The 12399-nt window shown below is 58.8% G+C and overlaps 1 protein-coding gene across 1 annotated transcript; it reads right to left on the bottom strand.

Moving 5' to 3' along the window:
* Positions 1–537: 537 nt before the first annotated feature.
* On the bottom strand, positions 538–11394 carry LOC127045919 (transmembrane protein 176B-like). The gene is made up of 7 exons (XM_050942804.1): positions 11311–11394; positions 10677–10886; positions 8483–8593; positions 7878–7934; positions 2626–2823; positions 828–938; positions 538–727 (listed from the first exon to the last, which is right to left on the bottom strand). Exons 1-7 carry the CDS (start codon positions 11332–11334, stop codon positions 638–640), a joined length of 801 nt encoding a protein of 266 aa, XP_050798761.1. The 5' UTR covers positions 11335–11394; the 3' UTR covers positions 538–637.
* Positions 11395–12399: the final 1005 nt, after the last annotated feature.

A 12399-nucleotide genomic window follows, 5' to 3' on the forward strand; every position in this document is an offset into this window, starting at 1 on the left:
CTGTCCAGCTGAACTCAATACAAAATGCCTGCATTTCTATAAACAAGCCCTGTACATTAATAATTTTGTTCCGGATCAAGGATTGGAGAAAGACACAAACGAGATGTAGCAGGCGGTTCTGCATGTATTTATCCTTAATCTGTTCACAGGTAGAGAGAGATGCAATTGGAGATAGAAAGGTGAATAAATTCAGGAGGGAGATCAACTGCTGTAGTAAGCTGATTTACAACTTCCACTGAATGTAAAGACATGTCCATGTTGACCAGGACAGAAAAATACTCGGTTATCTGACTGGACTGCATTAGTTTAAGCAACATTTCTATAGCAACTAGAGGATTATTTTCCACCAGGTCAGACAGTTTGGCAGGAGTGAGGCCAATGTGGTAAACAAGCTTGGGGTCCTTTTCTAATTCTCCAGGAGGTTGTGTTTGCTGAGGAGAGGGTAAAGGACTTTTGAAAGCCTTAGCCATGATGTGTTTGATCTCCACTCCAGCGTTGTTTTTAACACACATTGACGTATCCCACTGAACTGCACGATCTGGCTCTACTGGGTTTAGCCAAGCCAGCTCATCCTCACAAATATGGAGTGGAGATGAGCGGTTACCAGGCAGAGCGAAGCTGGAGCCTGGCTGGGAGCTCAGATATCCTGGCTTTTCTCCTCGTCCAGCGGGAGGATGGAGTCAGAGGTCAAAAGTGGTTCCTTGCTCCCTGCCGCCTTGGCCCCCTCCTGAAAGCAGGGCAGAGGATTAGGGCTTCAGTGGGCTCAGGGCTCCAGCACAGAATAGAACAGCCAGCCTCCCCTAGAGACGATCCAGCTCCCCCGTTACCTGCTTCCTGCAGCACAGGGCCCAGCAGCTGCAGAGGAAGGAGTAGAAGGCGATGCAGAGGCCGGTGGCCATGGTCAGCAGCAGCAGCAGCCGCATGCCCAGGAACAGGTTCTGGGAACAGCGGAGGGGACAGGCAGCACCACAGTCACGGGGTCCCATCCTGCCCGGGCCAGGAGCCAGCCAGCTCTGAGGGCTCCATGCTCAGACAGTGGCTGGAACAGCCAGAGCAGCGTGCACAGCGGGGACCCTGCCTGGAGACCAGGGCCGGCTTTAGGCCTAGTCCACCAATTCCCCCAAATCAGGCCCCGCGCCTAAGAGGGCCCCGCACCCAGTGAGAATCCCTTCCCTGGCTAGAGGCGCCTTTTGAATTTTTACCCACTCAGCAGCGCTCTGGGTCTTCGGCGGCACTTCGACAGTGGGTCCTTCGCTGGCTCCGGGTCTTCGGTGGCACTTCGACAGTGGGTCCTTCAGTGCCACCGAAGACCTGGAGTGAATGAAGGACCCGCTGCTGAAGTGCCGCCGAAGACCCAGAGTGCCGGCCCGTGAGTACAAACCCCACGTGTTTTTTTGTTTTTTTTTTAAGTCATCCCTGCCATGGCCCCATCAAAACTGTTCTAATTGGGCCCCGCACTTTCTAAAGCCGGCCCTGCTGGAGACTGCTACCAGGCCGGCAGTAGCAGGCGGGGGGCCTGGCTGGGCTTGGGAGCTGCAGGGGCTGGTCCCTCATTTCAGCCCCATGGGCCTCATTCTAATTCCCATGCTCCTTGCTGGGGGGCAAGCCCCAGGGAGGCCATCTCTGGGGCTGTCCCCAGGGGCAGTATGGAGCCCGTGCGTCAGATCCTTCCAGCCAAGCCTCTCCCAGCACCACCGCGATCAGGGGGAGGGACCCAGCCCCGGAGGGACCCAGCCCCAAGGTCATGTGGCAGCTGGTGGCAGAGTCAGGATAGAACCCAGGAGTCTTGGGGCTCGGATCGCTATAGCACAGTGGCCTCCCATTCCTGCAGGAGACGCATGTCCCACTGGCTAAACTCTGCCTCTCAGTGACCCAGACATCCTGCCGGACTGAGCCTCTCCATAGGGGTGTGTGTGACCCTCCTCTGCACAGGGACACTGGGGGCGGGGAGCCCCCTCGGCCTGGGGACACTGGGAGGTGAGGGGTGACCCTCCTCTGCACAGGGTCTCTGGGGCAGGAAATAGCATCCCTGGAAGTGACCGTTGGCCAGCTGGAAGGTCACAGCCCCTGCAGAGGCTCCAGGCCCCGTGGGTCCCATGCAGAGCTGCTGAGGGGGAGGTGTCTCCAGGGCCGGCTCTAGCAATTTCGGCGCCCCAAGCATGGCGGCATGCCGCGGGGGGCGCTCTGCCACTCGCTGGTCCCTGGCATTGGACCTCCCGCTCCAGTGGACCTCCCGCAGGCGTTCCTGTGGACGGTCCGCTGGTTCCGCGGTTCTGGTGGACCTGCCGCAGGCGTGCCTGCAGATGCTCCACCGGAGCCGCGGGACCAGCGGACCTTCCACAGGGACACCTGCAGAAGGTCCACCGGAGCCACCTGCCACCCTCCCAGCGACCGGCAGAGCGCCCCCCCCGGCATGCCGCCCCAAGCACGCGCTTGGCGCACTGTGGTCTGGAGCCGGCCCTGGGTGTCTCTCACTGGGTGGGGCACCGGGTGTGCACCTCTGTCCTCAGCTGGCCGGGGTGAGGGAGAGCCCAGCCCCTGTTGGCACCTGTGGAGAGGGGTCCCGTTGCTGCAGCGTGAGGGGCCGGGGGTGCTGTGGTGACTGCGCCGGGGGAGGCTGCTCACCTCCAAGTGCCTGAACTCTCTCCTGCAGTTGCGCTGCCTCCAGGAGTCATCGGAGTCCGAGGGCGGGGATGGGACCGAGTCACACAGGTAGGGGCCGCTGGAGAGGGGGAAATTCCATGCCATGTTCTGAGCCCCCACGATCACAGCCACGGTGGCCGAGACAGTGCTGGCCAGGGTGAGCAACAAGGCGAGCCAGACCTGAGGGGGAGGAGACCCACCGGGTGAGGCACGGGCCTCACCTCTCCTCCTCGCACAGGGCCATGGCCCAGCCCCAGGCTGCAAGGATGGAGGTGACACCGCAGGGTGGGGGGCGGCCCAGCCCCTTCCACCGGCAGACAGGGTGCTACTGAGGGAGCAGGGCACATGGGGGGGCATCGGAGACCCTGGGGGTAGGTGTACAGAAGTGTGAAAAGAGGGTGGGGGCTGTGACGTTATGAGTATAATATAATATCTCATTGAAAGGTTATGGGGCCAGAAAGAGTTAATTAACTCACCTCACCGACTGACCTGACTCATGGGTGAACCTTAAGGACTGGTTAGCAAGATATGTAAATGAACAGAGCTTTGAAATGCAAGTCTGCATTGTTAGAGGTAGAAGGGGAGGTGTTTGCTCAGGTCTTGGGATGTCAGCAAACAAGTCTTGTCTATTGCTATAGTTTTAATTCAAAGATCAAAAAAGGAATATTAGCATTTATGATGATACTCGAGTGAAATAGTATTATTGTCTGTGTGTCTCTTTGAAGGTTGTGGTAACCTGTATCTGAATTGTTTAATGGATAAATTACCCTGTGCTAATTGCCAGGATGTTTGAGAGAAGGAGTTAAGCCTATTGTTTTCTCAGGCAGAGAGGCTGCTGGAAATGTATAAGAACCTGGGACACGATCCTGCTTCATCTCAGATCTGCTTTGGGTTTCAAGAGGAGGAAAACTTAAGCCATAAGGATTGAGATCCCCAGTCACTGACTGGAGCCACCCTGAATATGGAAATTGGACTATAACCTATAGACTATTTCTAAAAGGACTTTTGGCAACTACAAGCTCACCTCTACTATATATCTGAACCTAAAGAATTGAATTCAAGTCGATATGTGTATTGATCTTTTAACCAACTCTCTCTCTCTTTTCTTTTTTAATAAATTTTAGCTTAGTTAATAAGAATTGGCTGTAGCGTGTATTGTGGGTAAGATCTAAGTTATAATTGGACCTGGGTCTGTGGCTGATCCTTTGGGATTGGAAGAACCTTTTCTTTTATATGATGAAGTAAGATTTTCAGGAATCATCATCATATCTGACAGGTGTGTCTGGATGGAGGCCTGAGGCTGGGCACTTTAAGGGAACTGCGTGGTTTAAACTTCTAAGTAACCAGTGAGGTACTACAGAAGCTGTTTTGTGCTGGTTGGTAAATCCAAGTACTGGAATAACCACCACCATCTGGGATTTGTCTGCCCCGTTCTGTTTGCAGTTCACCCTGATTGAGTGACCTCAGCTGGCTCACACGGGCAGCACCATCACAGGGGCATCAGGGCAGTCGGACTCCCCCCCCACCCCAACACACAGTAGAAGGGGTTTTGTAGATTCCTGGCACCAGGACCGTTCTGCCCCAGTGGTGTAGCCAGGTTCTAACATCAGGGGGAGCGAACACATAAAAAAAGGCGTCACCCGACATATCAAATTACACCTCTACCTCGATATAACGCAACTCAATATAACATGAATTCGGCTATAACAGGACAAAGCAGTGCTCCAGGGGGCTGCGCACGCACCCGGTGGGACAGCCCCTCTCATCTCTCCTGAGGGGGCTGCTCTGCAATCGGTGGCCCCTGGAAGCAGGCAGCACGCAGGAGCCGGGGGGGGGGGGGGGGGGGACGGAGAGACAATCGGACAGAGGTGGGCAGGGTCTGTTGGGGGTTCGCATGGGGGAGAGGGGTTGGGGGGCTGCACTGGGAGACTCCAATGCAGCACCTAGCCACGCTGGCTCTGTGCATCATGAGGCACTCAGGAAAAGGAGGCAGCAAGAGGGAGAGGCCAAGGAGGGGGGTGCCCTTCCCCTCCCAGCTGGGTCTGTGAGTCCCTCATCTCAGAGTCTCAGCACTGCAGGCCCCCAGCCCCCAGGTACTGGGCTGCAGTGCAAGCTAGAGGGGCTGCTACAGAGAAGTCAGGACCAGTCAGAGCACTTCCCATGTCATCATAAAACTCACTCCTGGAAAGCTGGGTGAGGTAATATGGGTTGGGGAGTAAATATCTATCAAGGTGGGTGAGGTACAATATTTTATTGGACCAGCTTCTGTTGGTGAGAGAGACAGACCGACCCCCTTCTTCCCCAAGGCCCCAGCCTCTCCTCCTCCCCAGGAACCCGGCTTGCTGGAGCTCAGTTCTTTCCCCCTCCCCTCCCCTCACTGATTAGCTGTCTGTCCCCCCCCTGCTGGGAGACAGCTAATCCGGGAGGCAGGGAGGGGGCAGGATTTATGCAGCACACTAGGGGAAGCCAGCAAAGCCTGCCTGCAGGAGCCCAGCTTGCTGGAGCTCAGTTTTTCCCCTCCCCTCCCCTCCCTGCCACACGATCAGCTGTCTCCCTCCTGCTGGGAGACACAGCTGAGGGGGGGCAGGGGCGGGGTATGCAGAAGGCTGGTGGATGCCAGGCAGGCCAAGCTTCAGAGCAGAGCGTGGGCCCCGCTCCTGGCGCCATGGTAACCCCACCTAAGCTGTGGTTTTTGAAAATGTGCTGAGGGGAAGCAGCTGCTTCCCCTGCACCCCGCTAGCTACGCTACTGTTCTGCCTACTCCACTTGGACTCCCGCAGGGCCCTGCCCCCAGGACTCCTGCATCCGGCCCAGCCAGCTGAGCTACAGTGTGTCTGTGGGAGATACGCCCGGCCCGGAGTCACTGACCCTGCGTGACAGAGACACACATGCCAGCCTCCCCGTCATTCGTTCCTACAGGAGCAACCGGCCCCAGGGAAAATCGACTCCTTATTACCAGTTGGGATGGGTCCGGTTCAGCTCCAGCCAGGGGCTCTCATTCAGGCCCTGCCTGCCGGAGCCAAGGGCCATCTGTTGCAGAGCCCCCTTCCCTGCCCAGACTGGGCTCTGGGCACCTGCAGCCCGTGCTCACGGCACCACCGACCCCTCCCCTGCCCAGACTGGGCTCCGGGCACCTGCAGCCCGCGCTCACGGCACCACCGACCCCTCCCCCGCCCAGCCCATGCACATGGCACCACCGACCCCTCCCCCGCCCAGCCCACACTCACGGCACCGCTGACCCCTCCCCTGCCCAGACTGGGCTCGCGGCACCTGCAGCCCGCGCTCACGACACCGCTGACCCCTCCCCTGCCCAGACTGGGCTCGCGGCACCTGTAGCCCACGCTCACGGCACCGCTGACCCCTCCCCTGCCCAGACTGGGCTCTGGGCACCTGCAGCCCACGCTCACGGCACCGCTGACCCCTCCCCTGCCCAGACTGGGCTCTGGGCACCTGCAGCCCGCGCTCACGACACCGCTGACCCCTCCCCTGCCCAGACTGGGCTCGCGGCACCTGCAGCCCACGCTCACGGCACCGCTGACCCCTCCCCTGCCCAGACTGGGCTCGCGGCACCTGCAGCCCACGCTCACGGCACCGCTGACCCCTCCCCTGCCCAGACTGGGCTCTGGGCACCTGCAGCCCGCGCTCACGACACCGCTGACCCCTCCCCTGCCCAGACTGGGCTCACGGCACCTGCAGCCCACGCTCACGGCACCGCTGACCCCTCCCCTGCCCAGACTGGGCTCACGGCACCTGCAGCCCGTGCTCACGGCACCACCCAGCCCATGCACATGGCACCACCGACCCCTCCCCCGCCCAGCCCACGCTCACGGCACCGCCAACCCCTCCCCCGCCCAGCCCGCACTCACGGCACCACTGACCCCTCCCCTGCCCAGCCGCGCTCACGGCACCGCTGACCCCTCCCTTGCCCAGACTGGGCTCACGGCTCCTACAGCCCACGCTCACGGCACCACCGACCCCTCCCCCGCCCAGCCCATGCACATGGCACCACCGACCCCTCCCCCGCCCATCCCACACTCACAGCACTGCTGACCCCTCCCCTGCCCAGCCCACACTCACGGCACCGCTGACCCCTCCCCCGCCGACCCCTCCCCCGCCCAGCCCGCACTCACGGCACCGCCAACCCTTCCCCCGCCCAGCCCGCACTCACGGCACCGCTGACCCCTCCCCCGCCGATCCCTCCCCCGCCCAGCCCGCACTCACGGCACCGCTGACCCCTCCCCCGCCCAGCCCGCACTCATGGCACCGCTGACCCCTCCCCTGCCCAGCCGCGCTCACGGCACCGCCGACCCCTCCCCCGCCCAGCCCGCACTCATGGCACCGCTGACCCCTCCCCCGCCCAGCCCGCACTCACGGCACCGCCAACCCTTCCCCCACCCAGCCCGCACTCACGGCACCGCCGACCCCTCCCCCGCCCAGCCGCACTCATGGCACCGCTGACCCCTCCCCTGCCCAGCCGCGCTCACGGCACCGCCGACCCCTCCCCCGCCCAGCCCGCACTCATGGCACCGCCGACCCCTCCCCCACCCAGCCCGCACTCACGGCACCGCCGACCCCTCCCCCGCCCAGCCGCACTCATGGCACCGCCGACCCCTCCCCCGCCCAGCCGCACTCACGGCACTGCCGACCCCTCTCCTGGGGACACTAACCCAGCAAGCTCTAGCAGCCCCTCACGGGAGGCAGGTTTCCCAGCACTTGGCTTGTCCCTGTGGCTCCTTCCTGACCCTTTCCCATTCGTCACCATCCTTCAGGCAGTGCCAGCGCCAGTTAGGCCTGCTCCCCCCACCTGGGCACTGGGGTCCAGGCAGTACGGCTGCCGTCACGGGCAAATGGGGTTGGGCTGGGAGTAGCTGGTCGCTGGGGCCCACCCCAAGGGCACTTCCCTTCAGTGCAAAGCAGAGATCGCTGGAGACAGCAGCCCGGGCCTGGCACCCCAGGCACCCACTCACCCCACAGCCCGGGCCTGGCACCCTGGGCACCCACTCACCCCAAACCCCGGGGCCCAGCACCCTGGGCACCCACTCACCCCACAGCCCGGCCCCAGCACCCCGGGAACTCACTCACCACACAGCCCAGGCCCGGCACCCCAAGAACTCACTCACCCCACAGCCCGGGCCCGGCAACCCGGGCACCCACTCACCCCACAGCCCGGGCCCAGCACCCTGGGCACCCACTCACCCCACAGCCCGGCCCCAGCACCCCGGGAACTCACTCACCACACAGCCCGGGCCACGCTTTTCGCTCACAATGCAAGAGACTCCCGAGATGATGAACTGTGGAAGGGAAACCAGGGTGAGCGCCATGCAGGCTGGGGCACTGCCAGGAGAGAGTCCTCACCCCCAGCACCCACCCCAAGGTCCCCAGCAAAGGTGCAGGGGTTGCTGTGCAGACAGTAGCCCTGTGGTTTCCTCTGGGCGTGCCTGGGCCAGGGCTGAAGGTGCGTGCCGGCTGACAGTCCCTGGGGCCCACGGGAGCACATCGTGGTGAGGATCAGGACAGAGCGTGGATTTGCCCATGCCAGATGGGATTGGAAAACCAATCACTCGCTGATGAGCCATGTTCCTCTAACGAGCCCCAGCAGCCACTGGAGCCCAAGAACTGTAGCTGCGAAGCTGCTTTGGGCATTACACAGAGACCCCCAAATCCCAGCCCGAGAGCTCACGCCCGGGGAGACAAGGTTGGCTTTGGGCCAAGGAGCAGCTGCAGAAACACCGCCCCACGGGCTCTTCGTTTGCCAGGAACAGGCCCCTGAGTGGGGGCTGGAGCAGGGGAGCCAATGGCTGCTGCTCCAAGTGGCAGGGCAGGGCTGTGCACAACTCACCAGAGCACCTGTCCAGAACGGTGATCCCGACCAGAACTCTGCCGTGTCCGGTGCGAAGCCGAGCATCACGCCAATGGCCCCGCACACGATCCCGAGCAGCACCTGGCAGGCCTGCAAGATCCGCCCACAGGAGTCAGCAGATAGACAACGCAGCCTGCCTCGCCCAGCCCCCCTCCCCCATCTCCTCTCCCTCCCCACAGCTGGAAACAGTTCTCCCAGAGGCAGGACCAAGTCTCCCTAGTTTGCCTATGAGACCATCATGTGAGACAGTGTCAGAGTCTTGCAAAATCAAGATCCATCACGTCTACAGCTTCCCCCACCCAGGGACCCTGTCGCAGGAGGAAATTTGACTGATTTGGGATAATTTATCCATGACAAATCCATGTGAGCAAGACACGAGAAGTCATTCTTCTACTCTACTCTGCACTGGTCAGGCCTCAGCTAGAGTAGTGTGTCCAGTTCTGGGCACCGCATTTCAAGAAAGATGTGGAGAAACTGGAGAGGGTCCAGAGAAGAGCAACAAGAATGATTAAAGGTCTTGAGAACATGACCTATGAAGGAAGGCTGAAAGAACTGGGTTTGTTTAGTTTGGAAAAGAGAAGACTGAGAGGGGACATGATAGCAGTTTTCAGGTATCTAAAAGGGTGTCATCAGGAGGAGGGAGAAAACTTGTTCACCTTAGCCTCCAATGATAGAACAAGAAGCAATGGGCTTAAACTGCAGCAAGGGAGTGTGACATTATTGATATAGACTGGGACCATATAGAACATGGTTTGCAACCAAGGTCCTGTAGTGGCACCAAATCCTAGGTAAAAGGGGTCATATAAGGTGTCTAAGACCAGGTTACGGATTACTGGTTATGATTATGCTCTCTGTATGTCTGTATCATTTTGGTACTTGAAGTTATGAATATTGGCTGTATGCTGTCTGTATTTCAAACTTGTGTTGTGTTACTGGGAAAGATCCCTGACAAGTTGGTGTCAGCTCTGTTTAGCCTGCTTGATAGCCCATTAAGGACCATCACCTACACAACTGTCCCATCGAGAGAAGGCAGTTACGCCCTGTGACTCAGCAGGGTGTGCAGGGACTGGCCCATGTGGCTGCAAACTCCATTTTGCTGTAACTTTCCACAGCAGGAAGAAAGGAGTGTTCTTACACCTGGAAAAGCCTATATAAGGTGGAGGCCTCATCTCCATTTTGTCTTCAATCCTGCTTCTTACCTCTGGAGGGACTTTGCTACAAGCTGAAGCTCTACACAAAGGACTGAATGACCCATCCCAGCTGGGGATGTTCTCCAGAGACTTGTTTGAACCTGCAGTTTACTCCATCACTGCTACAAGCCTGAACTAAGAACTTTGCCATTACTGTATGGAATTGATTTCCTTTAACCAATTCTAGCCCTCATCTCTATCTTTTTCCTTTTATGAATAAACCTTTAGATTTTAGATTCTAAAGGATTGGCAACAGCGTGATTTGAGGGTAAGATCTGATGTGTATATTGACCTGGGCCTGGGGCTCGGTCCTTTGGGATCGAGAGAACCTTTTTCTTTTACTGGGGTGTTGGTTTTCATAATCGTTCATCCCCAGGACGGGTGGGACTGGTGGTGATACGGGGAGACTGGAGTGTCTAAGGAAATTGCTTGTGTGACTTGTGGTTGGCCAGTGGGGTGAAACCAAAGTCATTTTTGTCTGGCTGGTTTGGTTTGCCTTAGAGGTGGAAAAACCCCAGCCTTGGGCTGTGACTGCCCTGTTTGAGTAATTGGCCCTGAATTGGCACTCTCAGTTGGGTCCCGCCAGAACCACAACGTCACAGGGAGGTTTAGGTTGGACATTAGGAAAAAGTTCCTAACTGTCAGGGTAGTTAAACACTGGAATAGATTGCCTAGGGAAGTTGTGGAATCTCCATCTCTGGAGATATTTAAGAGTAGGTTAGATAAATGTCTATTAGAGATGGTCTAGACAGTATTTGGTCCTGCCATAGGGCAGGGGACTGGACTTGATGACCTCTCGAGGTCCCTTCCAGTCCTAGAGTCTATGAAAACCCATGCTGGCTGTTCCTTAGATCCGATTTTCCTCTAGGTGCTTAAAAACGGATTGTAAGCCACACTCCTGCTCACTGGGCTCTCCCCGCTAAACACCTCTGTGTCCCTGAGGCATCACGATCTCAGCCCCGTCCTGCCACACCGGCACTTACCCCCAGCACGTTCTGCTCCCCGCGGCAGCAGCCCTTGGCAAGGCCCTGGCTGGGGGGTGCCCCAGGCCTGGCCCTTGCCCATTGCACAGACCTGACCAGGAAGGCCAGCGATGACTCCTGGGTGACGTTGATGACGGTCTTGTCCGAGCCCTCAGTGGAAACCTCCATGTTGTTCACCTTCACCACGCTGGTTGGCATCCTGACCTCGTTCTGAAACGGGGAGAGAGTGAGAGCAGAGCCCAACCTGTGTGCCCCTCAGGTCCGACCTGCGCAGCCCCGCGAAGACAAGCCCACTAGAACAGGAGGTTCCCCAGACCACTCTGGCCCACTGAGCACAGCGATGCCAACACCTCCTGGCCGCCTGGGAAGGGACCGTTTCTAAGACCTCTTTTCAAACAGGCCTGGGAACGGTTCAACGGCTGCTGGATACCATACGGCTTGCGAGACGGGATCAGCCCAGGGCCCATCTCCAGCAGTGGCAGGGAGGGGGCTGCAACCCCTGCACTGGGCAGTGACGGGATAACCTGAGATGGGATCTCCCCACAGGGTCAGCTCCTTCCTCTCCCTCATTGTTAGGGGTCAATTTATGCCCTGAAGCAGGCGGATTCATAGCTCTTCCCACACGAATCCTCACCACACTGACTCTTGATGTTCTCATTAGCCACAGATACGGCCAGTCTATTCTGAATCATGCTATGTTCGGCCTCAGTTAGATCCTGTGGTATTGAGTTCCACAGGTTAACTCGTGTGGTGTGAAAAACAATTTCCTTTCATCCACCCACTCCCAGTACTACCTTATTTTCTTTCCATTGTGCTAGCAAATTTCTAATCACTTAAAAATGACCAAGCTATTAGGAGTGGTTTGGTATGTATCCTGTGGATACTTGATGTGCCAGAACCGCAGTGTGTGAGGTGCTGTACATACACTGAATAAAGGGATAGTCCCTGCCCCAAGGAGCTGACAACCGAAGTATGAGCCAAGAGACAAAACCAGCTGGGGAGCACAAGGAAACGGTGAGCAGAGCAGCTGGGGAAGCTGCAGAACTGCTAACTCTAGTATGTAACTGTGCCATGGCCAGGTCAAGGTCCAGACCAGTGAGTAGCTGTATCCCCTGCCCTGTAACCTGGGGTGCCTGTTTCTCTGAGGCAGCCACCCGCCTGTCTGCTCACTCGGGGCTTGGCTACACTCGGAATTTCAAAGCGCTGCCGCAGGGTGAGTGTGGTCGCAGCGCCAGCACTGGGAGAGAGCTCTCCCAGTGCTGCAAGTACTCCACCTCCTCAGGGCCGGGGATTAGCTGGCAGCGCTGGGGCACTGTTTACACTGGCGCTTTGCAGCGCTGTATCTTGCAGCGCTCAGGGGGGTGTTTTTTTCACACCCCCTGAGCGAGAAAGTTGCAGCACTGTAAAGTGCCAGTGTAGCCAAGGCCTCAGCGGGACACTGCTCAGCTCGCATGGCCCAGCCTCCAGGCAAGCAGGGCTCGGGTGCTGGGCAGGAGATGGGAGCGGAACAGAGGTCTGCGTGGGAAAGCCCCTGAGGCCTCTTGCAGCTTCCTCCCCAGTCCTGTGCCTCCCTCCTGCAAACCCCGGCCCCCAGCCTGGCTGTCACAACTCTCCCCAGTCCTGTGCCTCCCTCCTGCAAACCCCGGCCCCCAGCCTGGCTGTCACAACTCTCCCCAGTCCTGTGCCTCCCTCCTGCAATCCCCGCCCCAGCTTCCAGCCCCAG

Source organism: Gopherus flavomarginatus, chromosome 2, assembly GCF_025201925.1.
Source record: "Gopherus flavomarginatus isolate rGopFla2 chromosome 2, rGopFla2.mat.asm, whole genome shotgun sequence".
NCBI classification, from domain to species: domain Eukaryota; kingdom Metazoa; phylum Chordata; order Testudines; family Testudinidae; genus Gopherus; species Gopherus flavomarginatus.

What these genes read in the sequence shown, in the direction of transcription:
- LOC127045919 (XM_050942804.1), bottom strand. Translation starts at nt 11,334, where the DNA reads ATGAGAACATCAAGAGTCAGTGTG. An exon ending in GGGAGCAGAACGTGCTGGGG is followed by an intron (nt 8,594 to 10,676) that starts GTAAGTGCCGGT and finishes CGGATCTTGCAG; the next exon opens with GCCTGCCAGGTGCTGCTCGG. An exon ending in GAGAGTTCAGGCACTTGGAG is followed by an intron (nt 939 to 2,625) that starts GTGAGCAGCCTC and finishes CGCTGTTCCCAG; the next exon opens with AACCTGTTCCTGGGCATGCG.